The sequence below is a fragment of the Xiphophorus maculatus genome, chromosome 24, assembly GCF_002775205.1.
Source record: "Xiphophorus maculatus strain JP 163 A chromosome 24, X_maculatus-5.0-male, whole genome shotgun sequence".
Lineage (NCBI taxonomy): Eukaryota > Metazoa > Chordata > Actinopteri > Cyprinodontiformes > Poeciliidae > Xiphophorus > Xiphophorus maculatus.
The window spans coordinates 10896915-10910413 of record NC_036466.1 but is presented as its reverse complement, the minus strand read 5'-3'; the positions used below and the strand labels follow the sequence as shown (position 1 = coordinate 10910413).

Genomic DNA, 13499 nt, shown 5'->3' with positions numbered 1-13499 from the left:
CTGAAATATTGCAGATAATTCTTTATTAATAACTTTCCCAGCAGAGGGATCTTGATGAATGAGACGTTTTCCATGTAATGTTTTCACAATGAGGGGAATCTGAGGCAGAGCAGCTCCACGTACGCTGATGATGAAGAGCTCACTCGCTACATCGGCCATTCAGGCCTTTCACTGTGTGTATTTTGTGTGTTTCTAAGAGCTGTGAAAGTTTTAAAAGCTTTTAGAAAGTGTAATAGATGTGGCCAATCATCCTGAGTGCTCCACGTGTCTCCCTCTTAGCAGAAATCATTCCAGCAGCCATTTGGTCTCATTATGAAGCCTTACAATGAGTCGGTCAATTGTTTAAGGTAATTTTGACTTGTTTGCTTCGTGATCTTTTGTCGTTGAATAAAAATAGCTCTAAAACATTTAGCAGCTTGTGCTGTTATATGAAAACGGATACTTGATGTTGAATGAGCTCCAAATTATTCTGTTTTGGCTTTTAAGAGTGAAATTTAGGGAATTATCCCAGTTGCCAAACAGATCTAAAAATGGGAATAACACGAAAAGCTCATAGAAATATTTGCAGCCTTTAATTCTTCAGAAAAATATAATATTGCACTTCTGAAAAGCAATGTAAGGGTTGTTGATTAGGGTTGTTGTAAACAAATATTTATCATGAATCAATAAAATCCCTACAGAACAACCTTAAAAATTAGAAATTATGCTGCTAACACTTAAATTTCATCAACAACTCAGGCGGACGTGAGAGCACTGCGCAACATAAATAATCACAAAAAGGTGTGCTAAATAATAAAACATAATTTAATAAAACTTCGGAGCAGGATACATTTACCACGAGGAATTTTAATAATTGAGATACTCAAATCATTACAGCCCAATAAAGGATTAGAGGTTACAATATAGTGAAAATGTTTCCATAATTTCAGTATTTTTAAGGGATATATGGCTTCAGAAAAGCTGTTTCTAGGAGAACGTTTTGTTTTGGTTTAGTAAACTCAAACTTTTCCATCATGTCCACAATTCAGACATGCAACATTTTGTTTTTGGAGAAGAAACTTTTGCTGCTGCTACCACAGAGCACATCTCCACTGCCAGATGGCAGCAGCGTAAAAAGGTCGTTTCTGTGCAGCTTTTCTAATCCTGCTGCAGGTTTTCTGTGTTTTCTCCTGCCAGTTTGAGATGTTTCTCTGTTGCTCTGTTTTCTAATTAAAGATGACTAACTCGGCTCTGGAGTTCACCTGTAAAACCCTTTGAGGGTTCAAACCCTTGATATGGCTGCAGCTTTTCTAACTTCTTTTATTTCCTTCTGTAGCATTAGAAACAATCAAATCACCAACAAGAAACTTCTCCACTAATTCTGGCTGGATTCTTCCTTTTGGAAGAATTAGGATTTTATTTAAATTGTGGAACAAACTTTAACAGACATGGCAACAATTTGGCCTCAAGTCTCCAACAAGAGTTGAGATACGGAGGACTGTAAATGTTAGATATTCGTATTTAAGCCATTTTTGGTGTTTAAACTATTTAAAAAAGACAATTTATAGGTCTCTTGTTTCAAGTACTTGCTATTCATTCAGTTGTTATACATAATTAATTAGCACTTAATGAACTGGTTGTTGGTCAAGATGATTTGTCTAAAATGTAAAAATGTATTTACATTGTTACAGATTTCTTCCTTTTTAGTTTTTTTTTGTTTTAAATCATCAAAACAAACGTTAATAGAAAAGTGAACCTGAAGAAACACGTTCAGCTCTGAATGGTTCCAAAAACTGTTTCTGGAGGGGCCTAGTCAAAGTCCAGACTTCAAATGCAATTCAGATTCATATTATCTTTATTGTCATTCAAAATAACAGAATGAAATTATGATTCATGTTAGGTCGCAAACAAAAACCAGCTGGATAAACTATAAAATAATATAAAAAGAAGAAAAGAAGAATGTATTATAATAAAGTCTATAAAGTGGAGGATTTATAAACATAAGTGAAATTTGTGCAATAAATGTATGAGCAACCACATGTACAAAACAATGTATAACCTTTGCATGACATTAATGCCAATATTACATTATTTTAATTGCATTTATTGCTGAACATTTTTAATATTTGCATCTATTTAATACTCATTTCTCAGTAATTAAGTCCAAGTTGTTCCAATTCTAGGTAATTTAGTAAATGATGACCCTTCAGCCCGTCTGTAAATGGATCTACATGTTTACTTTTCTCCACCGTCTCAGGCTGATATTTACCCACAAACCCGTTTCCGTCCTCGGATCATTGATCTGTTTACTGAAGGTGCTGGGAGGTAAAATAATACAGGTGTGTGTTGTTGTGTACGTGTGTGTGACCCTCGTGTTTTGACAAGCTCTCCAAATCCCCAGCGATGGCTCCTCCACCCTGAGGCCAGCATGCTAACGTGAAATTGCCAGAACCGTCCCAGGACTCCTCCTCCGAGCGCCGCTAAAAGCCTTCAACTCACTGCTTCTTGTTCACTTCCTCGTTTCCTTTCGGATTTGATGCCATGCTACGTCTTAGCCGTCTGCTAAGGATTTACATGGACGAGTAATCCATGATTCATGTAGCACGCGCCGCGCCCTTGACATGCATCAGGTCTTGCTTAGTGCACCTTATCAGGTGGAAGCGAGGAGGGACCGTCCCTCGATGGCTTTGCAGCACTTATCTGCTCTCAGTGCGTCAAAAGCAAATCACACGGTGCTGGAGAGGAGTCTTCCCAGACAAAAATCGATATTTATTCAAAGAAACACAGAGGTTCGTGCCTCAAAACTTCACCAAAGTCGGTTTTCTGTCGCCGTTGAATCAATGCAAAGAGGGACAAGAGGCCTTCCTACCCCACTACATCAAAGCTGTGAGGTGTGACTGCGGTGAACAAATGATCTTGGCCTATATCGTCGGTGCAAAGTCATGCATCAGCTCCGTGTCTAAACCCCACGTTATCGCCTTCATCTTCTCTACTTTACGAGTTGCAGCACATACTTGACAGTTTCACTCCTGCTTCCTCTGTCCTTCCTCTCTGCTCTTTCTTCTCTAATTTATTTTTCTCGTCCTCTGCGGCCGGCCGGCAGTCCAGCCCCACATCACCCAGCTGAAGAACGTGACAGCCGTGGAGGGCAGCGCCGCCATGATCTCCTGCGTGGCCGAGGGCGAGCCTCTGCCTGACATCTCCTGGAGGAGAGCCAGCGACGGACAGACCTTCGTGGACGGAGACAAGGTAGACGCTGCCAGAAAGTCCATCTGGCTTTCTGTGTGTGTGTGTTGTTTGTTGCGTCACACACCAAGCGGTCGACTTTAAGTTGTGTAAAACAAATGGGGCATAACTTGGAAGGGGTGAGGAGGAAGTTCGCCAAGTTTTCACACCAAACAGAGAAATTTCAGTGACACTAAGAGAGCTTATGTTTAGATTTTTTTCTTCTGAATTACCAAAACAAATATTCTACGTTGATGCTATTAAAGTTGTCCTACATGGTTTCAGTTAACATTTTAAAAACTACAACCTTGAAAGTGCAACTAAACATTAAATCCACCCAGCAAAGTGGGCGGAGCCAAGAGACACGGAGGGGCGGGGCCAAGTGTGGGAAATCAGAGGAGGGGTAAAATGGCGCATACTTATAAATTTTACTTTCCAGACACCTCTATTGAATTAACAACTTTTTCTTCTGTATTGTTGGAGACTTTGAATCTGAAAACACTCTTCTTTTAACGTAAAATAATGCAGAACTAAAGAAATTAACAGAAGAATGTTAAAATTCACATCGAAACAGAAATAGCATCCTGAACATTTAATTTTCCTTTTGGGGCCAATAAAGTATTTTGAATTTGAATTTTAAATAACCTTTTTAGACAGTTTTCAGCTTTATATATATATATATATATATATATATATATATATATATATATATATATATACATATATATATATATATATATATATATATATATATATATATATATATATATATATATATATGTCGTGTGTTGTATATATACAACACACGACAAAATAAACACTGCTTGCTTAATTATTAAGTTTTTGTTATATTAACACACCTTAAGTGAATTTTTAATCAAATAACAAACTCATAATAAATCTGGACACTTTAGTCTATGTTGCCTATGAACCGTTCAACTATTTAGGCAAAAAATAAATTAACACAAAAATGTCAAAATTCACACAAACATGGAGAGAACATTAAAAAACTATTTAGACAGTTTATCAGCAAAAACATAAAGTTACTGCAGGTGTTTGTTACACTTGAACTCATTTATATTAAATGATAAATTCAATATTAGGATTTCCCTAAATCCTCATTGTCTCATTAATATTACACTGTGGACAGTACATGTAGTGAAAACTGTTAAAATATTAATATTTCATAAAGTCAAACAGTAGACAGGATCCATTTGCACTGATTCCTTCCTGATCGGTTTTATGGTTGGATATAATTTTAGTAAGTTTGCTCTGATTTAACTTAATAAAATGGTAGATTTCTGGTTTCTGTTGTGTATTTATGTGGGTTTACAAGTTAAAATGTCCAAATAAAAACATTTTAATGCATAATTTTTTAATCCCATCTCCATGTTTTGGGTAATTTTATTGGTTGCAGAGGTTAATGTTGTGAAATCTACATTCTGGCGTCAAATAGGTATAATTGAAGGAGCAGCAGACACAAATAGGTGGCTGTCTTTTCCATACGTTTATAAATGTTAAAAGGCTCAAAGACATAACTTATGCACGTTCACCCTGCGCTCATACCTGGCTGAGTTTATAGTCTCACAGGAAATCAGCTCGCGCTTTTTATTTTGTTTCGCTCCAGGCAAAAAGAAGCACCAAGGACCTTGAAGTTTTCAAGGTAAATGCTTCAGTTTACACTTTGTTTGGTACTTTCCTTTCACCTAACAAGGCATTGTGTGATCCAGCCTCAAAAGGTCTGGGTCTGGATTTGACTCAAGCAGTATTTATTTTTCAGCAACGTAATGTCGGTGTGTTAGCATTGGACTAGAAGAACAAAGAAACAAACAAAGGATCCAGACGATCTTTTGCTGGGAAAAAGGTCACAGTGGAGATAAATGAATGTGTGTGTTGGCTCGAATCGCTCGGCTTGATAAATCACAGCCGAAAATGAGAGTAAGTGCTTCTCTCCCCCCACTGCAAATGCAATTATGGAAATGCGCGGAGCAAACCAACACACCTAAACATGCGCAAAGACAAACATGAGTCGAGCGGCGCCCGGGCGTGATGGATGGCAGCAGTCATTTGGGTTTAAGGCAGAATGCTCCTCTCTCAATTTGCTCTCCAATCTGCATATCCAGGCTGCTCTCTCTCCTCCTGCTGAGGCGTCTTGCACCAAGAGGCTTAGTTTTACTCTCTACATAACGTTGCCTGCGTCGTCTCTTTCTTTCGCTGCTAACACCATGACCCTCGGTAAGAGAGCATAATGGGAGGCAGTTTGTAGGATTTAATTATGTACTGAAGGAGGATTTGAGTTGGTGTATTGTTTCATTGCTTGGTGTTGTGAGGTAGGGGTTTTATTTATTCCTAACATCCCAGTATAAGGAGCTACTGATGGAAGCACGACGGAAATAAACTCAGTGATTAAAACTGAGTTTTGATGGATGTTTCTGCGAAGACTTAGGAGCTTTTCTGGGAATCACTGTGAGTCACTTTGTCCATAAATAATGTGGCACAAATAGACACAGTTATGCTGAAAAAGAGAGGGAGGGACTCAGAAATCCACAGAGGCAACCAGCAAGGTGCTTTTCTTAAAATGCCACTGATTATCTTTAAGATTGTGTAAGTAAGATTTCCTGGATTCTCAATACAGAAAAAGTAGCATAGTCTGTTCTTTCACAATAAAACGTCCACATTCAGACGTTTCTATGAATCTACGAGGCTAAAACAACGACATCTTAAAGAGAAACGGAAAAGAAATATTGGCTTTGAAAAATGGAACTGAATATATTAACGATTACTCTGCAAAACTTTCCATTGAAAGCAAAAAATTGACAGTAATAAATAAATATTTGTTTTGTTTTGCTGCTGTTTTACATTTTCAATTCTCTTTCAATGGTTTAATTTCTTTTTCTGTTGTGTTTGGCGCCACCTTTTGGATTGGAGGTCAGCAAACAAGCAACAAAACTGGGAAAAAACAAAGTGCAACACATCAGCACCAACACCTCAAATGGATATTTATGGTTAATTAATGTAATATTAATTAGTGTAATTAATATTATATTATATTAGATTAGATTAGATTGGTGATTTAAAAAAATCATTAATCTAGTTACTCTTATGTAAACTTTTAGAAAAATAGTAGGACAATTTTTTTAAGTTTTACTCTATGAATGCTAGTCATCAATAGCTGCTTGCTAACAGTGACTTGGTTTAGCTATTAAGTTGTCAATATGATGCGTTAAATCTTAAATCTATGCATGATATATAAAAGAAAAAGGGACATAGTGTTTTGCTACTAATTAAGTACTATGACAACTAGACAACAAGGTCAGGAAAAAGTTTTAATTAAGAGAAAAAATAGTGAGAGAGAGGGAAGTAGCTCAGTTATGCTAGCTTGACTTTGAAAACTTTAACATATAGACGTGATGTGGAATTCGGTGTGTTTCAGTTCACTTTAAAAAAAAGGCGAACCACACACCAGCTCTGACAGATCATCAGTAGAGCAGCTGTTAAAATGAGCTAATCAACCACCGCATTGTTAGCTTAGCTAATAGCAGCGGTAGCTAATCTACTACTACTACTAATCACTCATTAAATAAACATTAGGCCTAAAAATAGAATGCTGCAATGGACTGAATGTTCTGTTCTTGTGTGGGAAATGTTTGAGTAGCTTTTGGTGTTCAACCCTGACACGTAGAGTCAGTTGCTATGGCAATGAGTTTGTGTGTAGCGTAGCAGATGACACAGAGAGCGTTATTTTGCCCTCCAGCATTGTGCACATGCACAAAACATATAGTGAGTTCATAACATGATCCACTACAGTGTTATTAATGTTTTAACTGGTTCAATAAATAATATTTTCTTCATTTTTTTTTCAAAGCAGAACATATTTTATATTTTTCTGAGGTATAATTTAGTTCTCGTCTATTGAAGCGGTCATCATTTCCTTGTCTTAATTGACTGAGAATCTCCACCAGCGTGAAATCCGTAGTTATTCAGTCCAACATTTACAAGACATTTTTGATTTTTGGAGAATTGTTTTATCAAATGATCAAATTGTTGGCTGTTCGATGGTTGGATTGGCTTTTTTCTGGGTACAACTTTCTCGTTTTTCTGCATGTAATTCAACAAAATTCAGTGAAACTTTTGCTCCTTTATTATATTTATTACAATAAAAACGTAGCCTTGGAGAAGCAGTCGCAGATGCTACTGTCTATTCTTCGATTTTGAGATAATTGAAATGTTTAGCGACCGACTGGCTTTGTTTCACTTTGAACCCGCCTCTCTGGCCTTCATTTCCTTGAAGCAGAAAAGCCATTATTAAATGTCATTTTGTTGCCTCGGTGAGGTCGAGGTGGCGCAGGACTCATAATAACCAGGCGGACGCCGCAGACCTGACGTTCAGCCCCACCACGAAGCGCTGAGGAGGACGGCAGAATCACACCGGCCTCGCTGACATTTACCACTGACATTTTTAATATCTGAAACTAAAACTAAAATAACACAGTAACAGTCTCCAAAATCTATTTAAGAGTTTGTGTGCTTCATGCAAACCCAGAGAGATATTGGTGCTTCCTGTTTCTGTTCCTACATGCGGCTCTCTGTTCACGTTTGTCCAGGTGACTGAGCTGCATATCAAGCAGGCCGAGCTTCAGGGCGCGAGTTTGTCTCCACACACAGGCCCTGTCAGTAGGGGAGTAATTTCCTGACTCAGAAGATTTCCTCTTCCTCTTTGTTTCTCTCTCTCTCTGCTGCCTCATCCTCAGCATCCTCATTCAGTGCCACTCGCCAGGCAAACAAGCGAAGTCGCAAAGCGACCAGAGCCGAGCCTTTAAGCGGCGCTCTACCTCGTTAGCTGAAAGCTTTGTGGCGACAAAACGAAAGCCGTTCCAAACAGGATCAAGCCAGAGTCTGGAGCAGGAGAGGAGCGTTTGGGTCGGGGGCGACAGGAGGGCATTACAAAGAGAGAACTGTGCGTTGATTTATGGGGAAAGCAGAGGGAGAGTGTGCGCAGGAATACAGCGGCCTAAATATGCAAATGTACACAATGATGGGAATACAGATGGAGGCAAACAGTAACTGAAAGCTGCTAGCAGAGAGGAGAAATGTTTAAAAACTACAATTACAGACCAGCTTTATATAATCTCTGGAACATTTCTAGAAGACAAACTCCTAAAATGCATCAAAAACATCAATAATAATTTATTTACTTTGAATTGGAGCTCAACAATATCACAAATAAAATAGAAATATGTGCAGATATGTCACATTTCATGCATTCACACTGTACATATTCAATTAACACCAGATAAATAGCTTTTTCTTTGCTTTATTTATTCTACTTTGTAGATTCCTATGGTAAAATCTTAACACCAATATTGTTTATTACTTATGTTATAATATTGCAATATTTGACATTGTGTTAAATATCCTCTATGTAATGTTATTTGTTTGAAATAAAGTTAAAAAAAAGAGAAAATTCTAAACTGTATTTAAGTTTGAATAAATTTTAAATGTAAGAACATTTTAAGTTTATTTTGTGTAAAAGAAGCAACAGTAGCATTTTGTCTTACATTGGGAGCAGATTTTTTTTAAAAACACAGATTTGGTTTGAGAAACTTAAAAATAAAAAATATTAAGATCTCTTTGTATACTGAATACTCACTCAGGCTGGCAGCAACAGGTGAGGGAGGGGAAAACATTGAAAATAAAACTCTGTAAATTCATAATCTGCTCATTTTTAATGTTGTCTGTAGAGAGATGTTATTTATTTTGTAAAAAAGAAATAAAACCATTGATGTTCTTTAACAGACAAGCTTTCTTTTGCTTTTTAATCAGACGGGATAAGAAAAAGGAAGACAGTAATCTCTCTCTGATTAAAATCGAAGCTGCATAAAAGGCTCAGTGGGGGGTAGAGTTTGTTTTTGTTTCTGATTTGAGTCAATTTTCTCACCACACTATCCTTTATGTTGCACTTCCTGATGAATAAATGTAGTTTTATCTGTTGTTTCGTTTAACAGGATATTTTTAGTTGTTTTTTAACAGTTTCCATTACATGCCTCCTGGGGTCATGAGGTCATCTGATGGAAAGCGTCCACCCTGGATGCTGCAGGTGTTTTGGTCTCATTAGGAGGGACGGCCGCACTGATAGCCTTGTCTGCTGTAATTGACCCGTTGCTTCAAATTGTTCCCATCTGTCTTCATACCGATGTAATGACCTTGTAATATATCGGCGGTTTATTGGATTAGCCACAACACGGTGTGACACGAGACTGCGGCCTGCGAAGGGGAAAAGACTGGGGTCATTCTCTGCTACAAAGCTGGAAAATGAAGTATTTCTTAGCTTTTCTCAGGACTTCCTGTTCCTCGGTATATTTACAGGAACTTTGTGTTTGTTTTCCAGAGTCGGGACGGGCGGTTCGAGGTCCGCGGCCGTCACGGTAAATCCGTGCTGACCATCAGCGGGGTGCGGCTCAGCGACCTCGGCCGCTTCGACTGCGAGGCTCAAAGCAGGATAGGAGGCCATCAGAAGAGCATGTTTCTGGACATCGAGTGTAAGTTAAATTACAATTAACTGGAAACTTTACAGCTTTTTAATGAGCTAGGTTCCTGTCACAGCTAGCTGTGCATCTTTCATTATTTCCCAATAAAACAAATTGATGTCAAATATTTACACCTGTCAAGATTATTCCAGAGGTGAAAAGTTTACCATTTCTTGTGGAAACCGTCTGGTTGTCTTGTTAAAGAAGAGGAAATGATTACAAACAGCTCCTCCCTGCAGTCGTATCGTCTCTGAAGAGTGATAATTAATGAAAAGACTGGATTTCTCCTGCTGACGGCTTCCTCTCCTCGTCGTGTCGTGTTTGGGGTTATTTGGGGCAGCCTGCCTCTCCCCTGCCTAATGAGCTCTGCAGCAAAGATCTTCATTTCGGCTTTGAAGAGATTGGCTTCATTACGAGATGCTTTAACTATACCAGCGCGGCAGATTGAGCCGTCAGATAAATTGACATTTTCGGGAAAGAAATCCCTTGAAAGTTCGTGAACACACACATGTTCATCCCCCGTCTGGATGTGGGAAGTTGCTGCTGTTCTGCTGTAAACATGTTTCAGACGGAGAGTCTAACGAACTCATTTACTAAGTCACTGCGAGGCGATGGCACGTCCTCAGCTGTGACAGGGAGCCGCACATCAATCTCTCTAATGGCGTCCTGCAAGGGAGCATAAAACAAGCATAATGTGTGTCTGCGTGAGCCGGCCAGCCGGGCCAGGAAACGTCCGAGCAGCAACAACAACACCCGCCGCCGCAGTCTTTCATTATCGCCCTCTGTTTGCATCCTTCATTCGCCCTCTTGAGGCCGACTCAGATGTTTCTCTCCACTGGGTTTAAATCCGAAGCATTTTCTTCTTCTTCTGCAGAATGTGTGGGTTAAGACGCCTTTGATCATCCATACCAGCTCCACCTTTGATTTCAGTGTTTAATTAGCTGCCATGAACGCTCAACACTCCAGCAGTTTACTGGTTTTCTCTTTTGCTTAAAGCAACAGTGTGTAACTTTTATAAAGAAATATGTTTTTTACGTATTTGGTAAAAGTGTCACCATGTTGTGACAGTTTAATGTGAGACAGATAAACAATGAAAAGATTGATCTTCTTCACCTCACAGAAGGAACTGTTATTGCCTTCTGAATAAACCAATCAATCAGAGCCAGGAGGCGGGGCTTAGCGCTGTCAATCAATCTCGTGCTAACTTACTGTTACAGGAAAACTGCTTGTCCTCCATCATCACTGGACAAGCTAACTATCCTGAGCATTCACAACAGGTTATGCTAGCTGTAGCATAGATGAGCGCTACACAGAGAATGATTGACAGCACTAAGACCCGCCTCCTGGCTCTGATTGGTTGTTTCTAGTCAGAACTAGGACAAGGCAGAAGAGCTACATTTTTCACAGATTATCTCTCATATCAAACTGAGCTTCCACAAAGAAGTAAAGGAATATTTTTATTACAGTGACAAACATCAGCTTTACATTTATATTCTTTTTTTTCTCAGATATTCCTAAATTCCTGACCAATCACACCATCTATTACTCGTGGGAGGGGAACCCGGTGAACATCAGCTGCGACGTGATGTCCAACCCGCCCGCCACCATGCTGTGGAGGAGGGAACGCTTCACCATCTCAGAGGGAACGCCGCACATGCAGATCTACCGCACAGACGAGAAGTCGGTGCTGGAGGTGGGTACGGAGGCTCTGAAGGACCAATCCTTGACTTCACAAATATGTCACACATCATCATTTGAAGCTGATTTTAAGTCTTATCTTTGACTAGACCACTCCAAAATGTTATTTTTAGCCATTCCGAGGTGGAGTTGCTATAAAAGGTTCTGCTTGCTTATTTTTCAGGTGACTCCGATGTCGGACCGAGACTTTGGCCGGTATAACTGCACGGCCCGGAACAACATCGGAGTCCGGTACCAGGAGTTCATCCTGGCTCAGGCAGGTGAGAGAAAGAGAGAGAGACATTTTAAAAAAAAATGTTTATACATCTATATTTAATATTTTCTGTCCTAGTGTGAGTCTGTTTGTTATTTCCTGTCACTTTGCTGCTGTTGTTAAAAATTCCCCTCTTGGGGCAATAAAGGACATTTTTATTCTATTCCTCTTTCTTCCTTCTTTTATTTTCTTTCTTTGTTCCATACTGCAATGTCCCACTTTTGTCCTTTTTTCTTTTTGTTCATCTCTTTTGTCCTTCATTCCATGTTTCCTTCCTTCCTTCCTTTCAGTGTTTATCAACTTTTTCTTTCCTTCCCTTCCTGTTTTTGCCTCTTCCTCTTTTCTATCCTTCTTTTCTTGTTTCCTACAAGCTCATTATCTTTTTTTAACATGTCCTATCCTCTTCCTTTCTTGATTTTTTGTTTTTAATTTCACTTGTTTTTCTTTACTTTTCTGCCTTTTCTTGTTTACTTCTTTCTTTCCTTCCTTATTTCTTTCCTGTCATCGATCCTCCTTCCTTCCATTTTTCTTACAATTCTTGTTTTCCTTTTTGTTCTTCTTTCCTTTCCTCAGATGGAAATCAGATGTTATTTTTCATATTTTTTTATTCCCTTCTGTTGTTTTTAAACCCTGTTGATCTCAGATCTCAGCAGTTTCTGGTGTTTTCTTGTTTTTTCACAGACGTCCCATCCAATCCGTACTCCGTCCGTCTGTCGGCCGTTTCCCAGCGGCTGGCGACCGTCACCTTCATGAAGCCGGACTCTCACGGCGGCGTTCCCATCAGCTTCTACCTGGTCCAGTATAAAGAGCTGGGCTCCATAGACTGGAGGGATGTGAAGTCACACAGCGTGCAGAGTGAGTTTGATTTCCAAACGTCATTTATCAGAGTTAGGAGTTGCAGTTTTCTGCTTCTCTTTATATTTTCTTGTTTTATAGCAGCTGAAGAAACAAACCTGATTAGGTTTTTATGTTTTTTGGTGAGATTTTTGACACATAAAGACACAAAAATATCAACTATTTGTATTGTTTTTGGCTTGAGGTAACAATGGTTATTCTTCTTGTCGATGCTTTCCTCTCTGAATTTCTCTTCTGTACATTTTATGTCAACTGAACCATTTCTGCTGGGATTTTTGTATTTTTAATCAATTTGCTATAAAAAAAATTCAAGATGGCCTCTTTTTCTGGCAGAATTTTGTAATTTCATGATCCACTGAAAAGTCAAGCTTTAAAAAAACAGAAAAATGTAGTTTCTTCCTGTACCATAGGAGGCCAAAGGTGCGGCTCAGGGGCCATTTGTAGGCCTTGTGATCATTTTATACGGATCCGTCATGCCCACAGCATGACAGATCCTCCTTCGTATCTCAAAGTGGTCGCCATGTTCTCTGTTTTACATTCAATCTGTTTGTTTCCAGCGTTTGTCTAAACAAAAACAGAACAGAAAAGGTTTTTTCTTAATCATTTCAGCCACTTTTGAATGACATGTTGTATTGTTTTTCCCATTTTGAAGAGAATTATCCGACTGTGTAGCGTTATATTTGCAACCCTGAAGGAAACGGAAACCTAACTTTGATCCGTTTAAAGTTTTAAAGTTTAAAGTAAAAATACCTGATTGACTTCATTCTTCACCTGTCAGAGAGAGAAATTGTAAACCTACATTCAAGATGAACCTGAAATCTCCTGTGTTGACGCCTCAACATCGGCCCAGTTCAGACATAATTGCACGATCGGTCACAGGATCCTTCAAAGCTTTGGCCCTGGGATGTTGTCGGCCCCTGACGACGCTCCAAACACCTGGCAGCGGCCGGCGCCAGGACCGG

The 13499-nt window shown here is 39.0% G+C and overlaps 2 protein-coding genes across 5 annotated transcripts in view; both read left to right on the top strand.

Annotated features, from left to right (window-relative positions):
- The window catches only part of LOC102228431 (NLR family CARD domain-containing protein 3-like), a 971185-nt gene that overhangs the window by 827597 nt on the left and 130089 nt on the right, over positions 1 to 13499 (top strand). The gene's annotated exons all lie outside the window — the stretch shown is intronic.
- Positions 1 to 13499, top strand: part of ncam2 (neural cell adhesion molecule 2) — a 275630-nt gene that overhangs the window by 233471 nt on the left and 28660 nt on the right. For all 3 annotated transcript variants that reach the window (XM_005809636.3, XM_005809637.2, XM_023329359.1), the window contains exons 8-12: positions 3083 to 3228; positions 9593 to 9743; positions 11240 to 11424; positions 11593 to 11689; positions 12364 to 12537. In XM_005809636.3, the coding sequence (XP_005809693.2) occupies positions 3083 to 3228; positions 9593 to 9743; positions 11240 to 11424; positions 11593 to 11689; positions 12364 to 12537 (753 nt within the window). The remainder of the gene's footprint in view (positions 1 to 3082; positions 3229 to 9592; positions 9744 to 11239; positions 11425 to 11592; positions 11690 to 12363; positions 12538 to 13499) is intronic.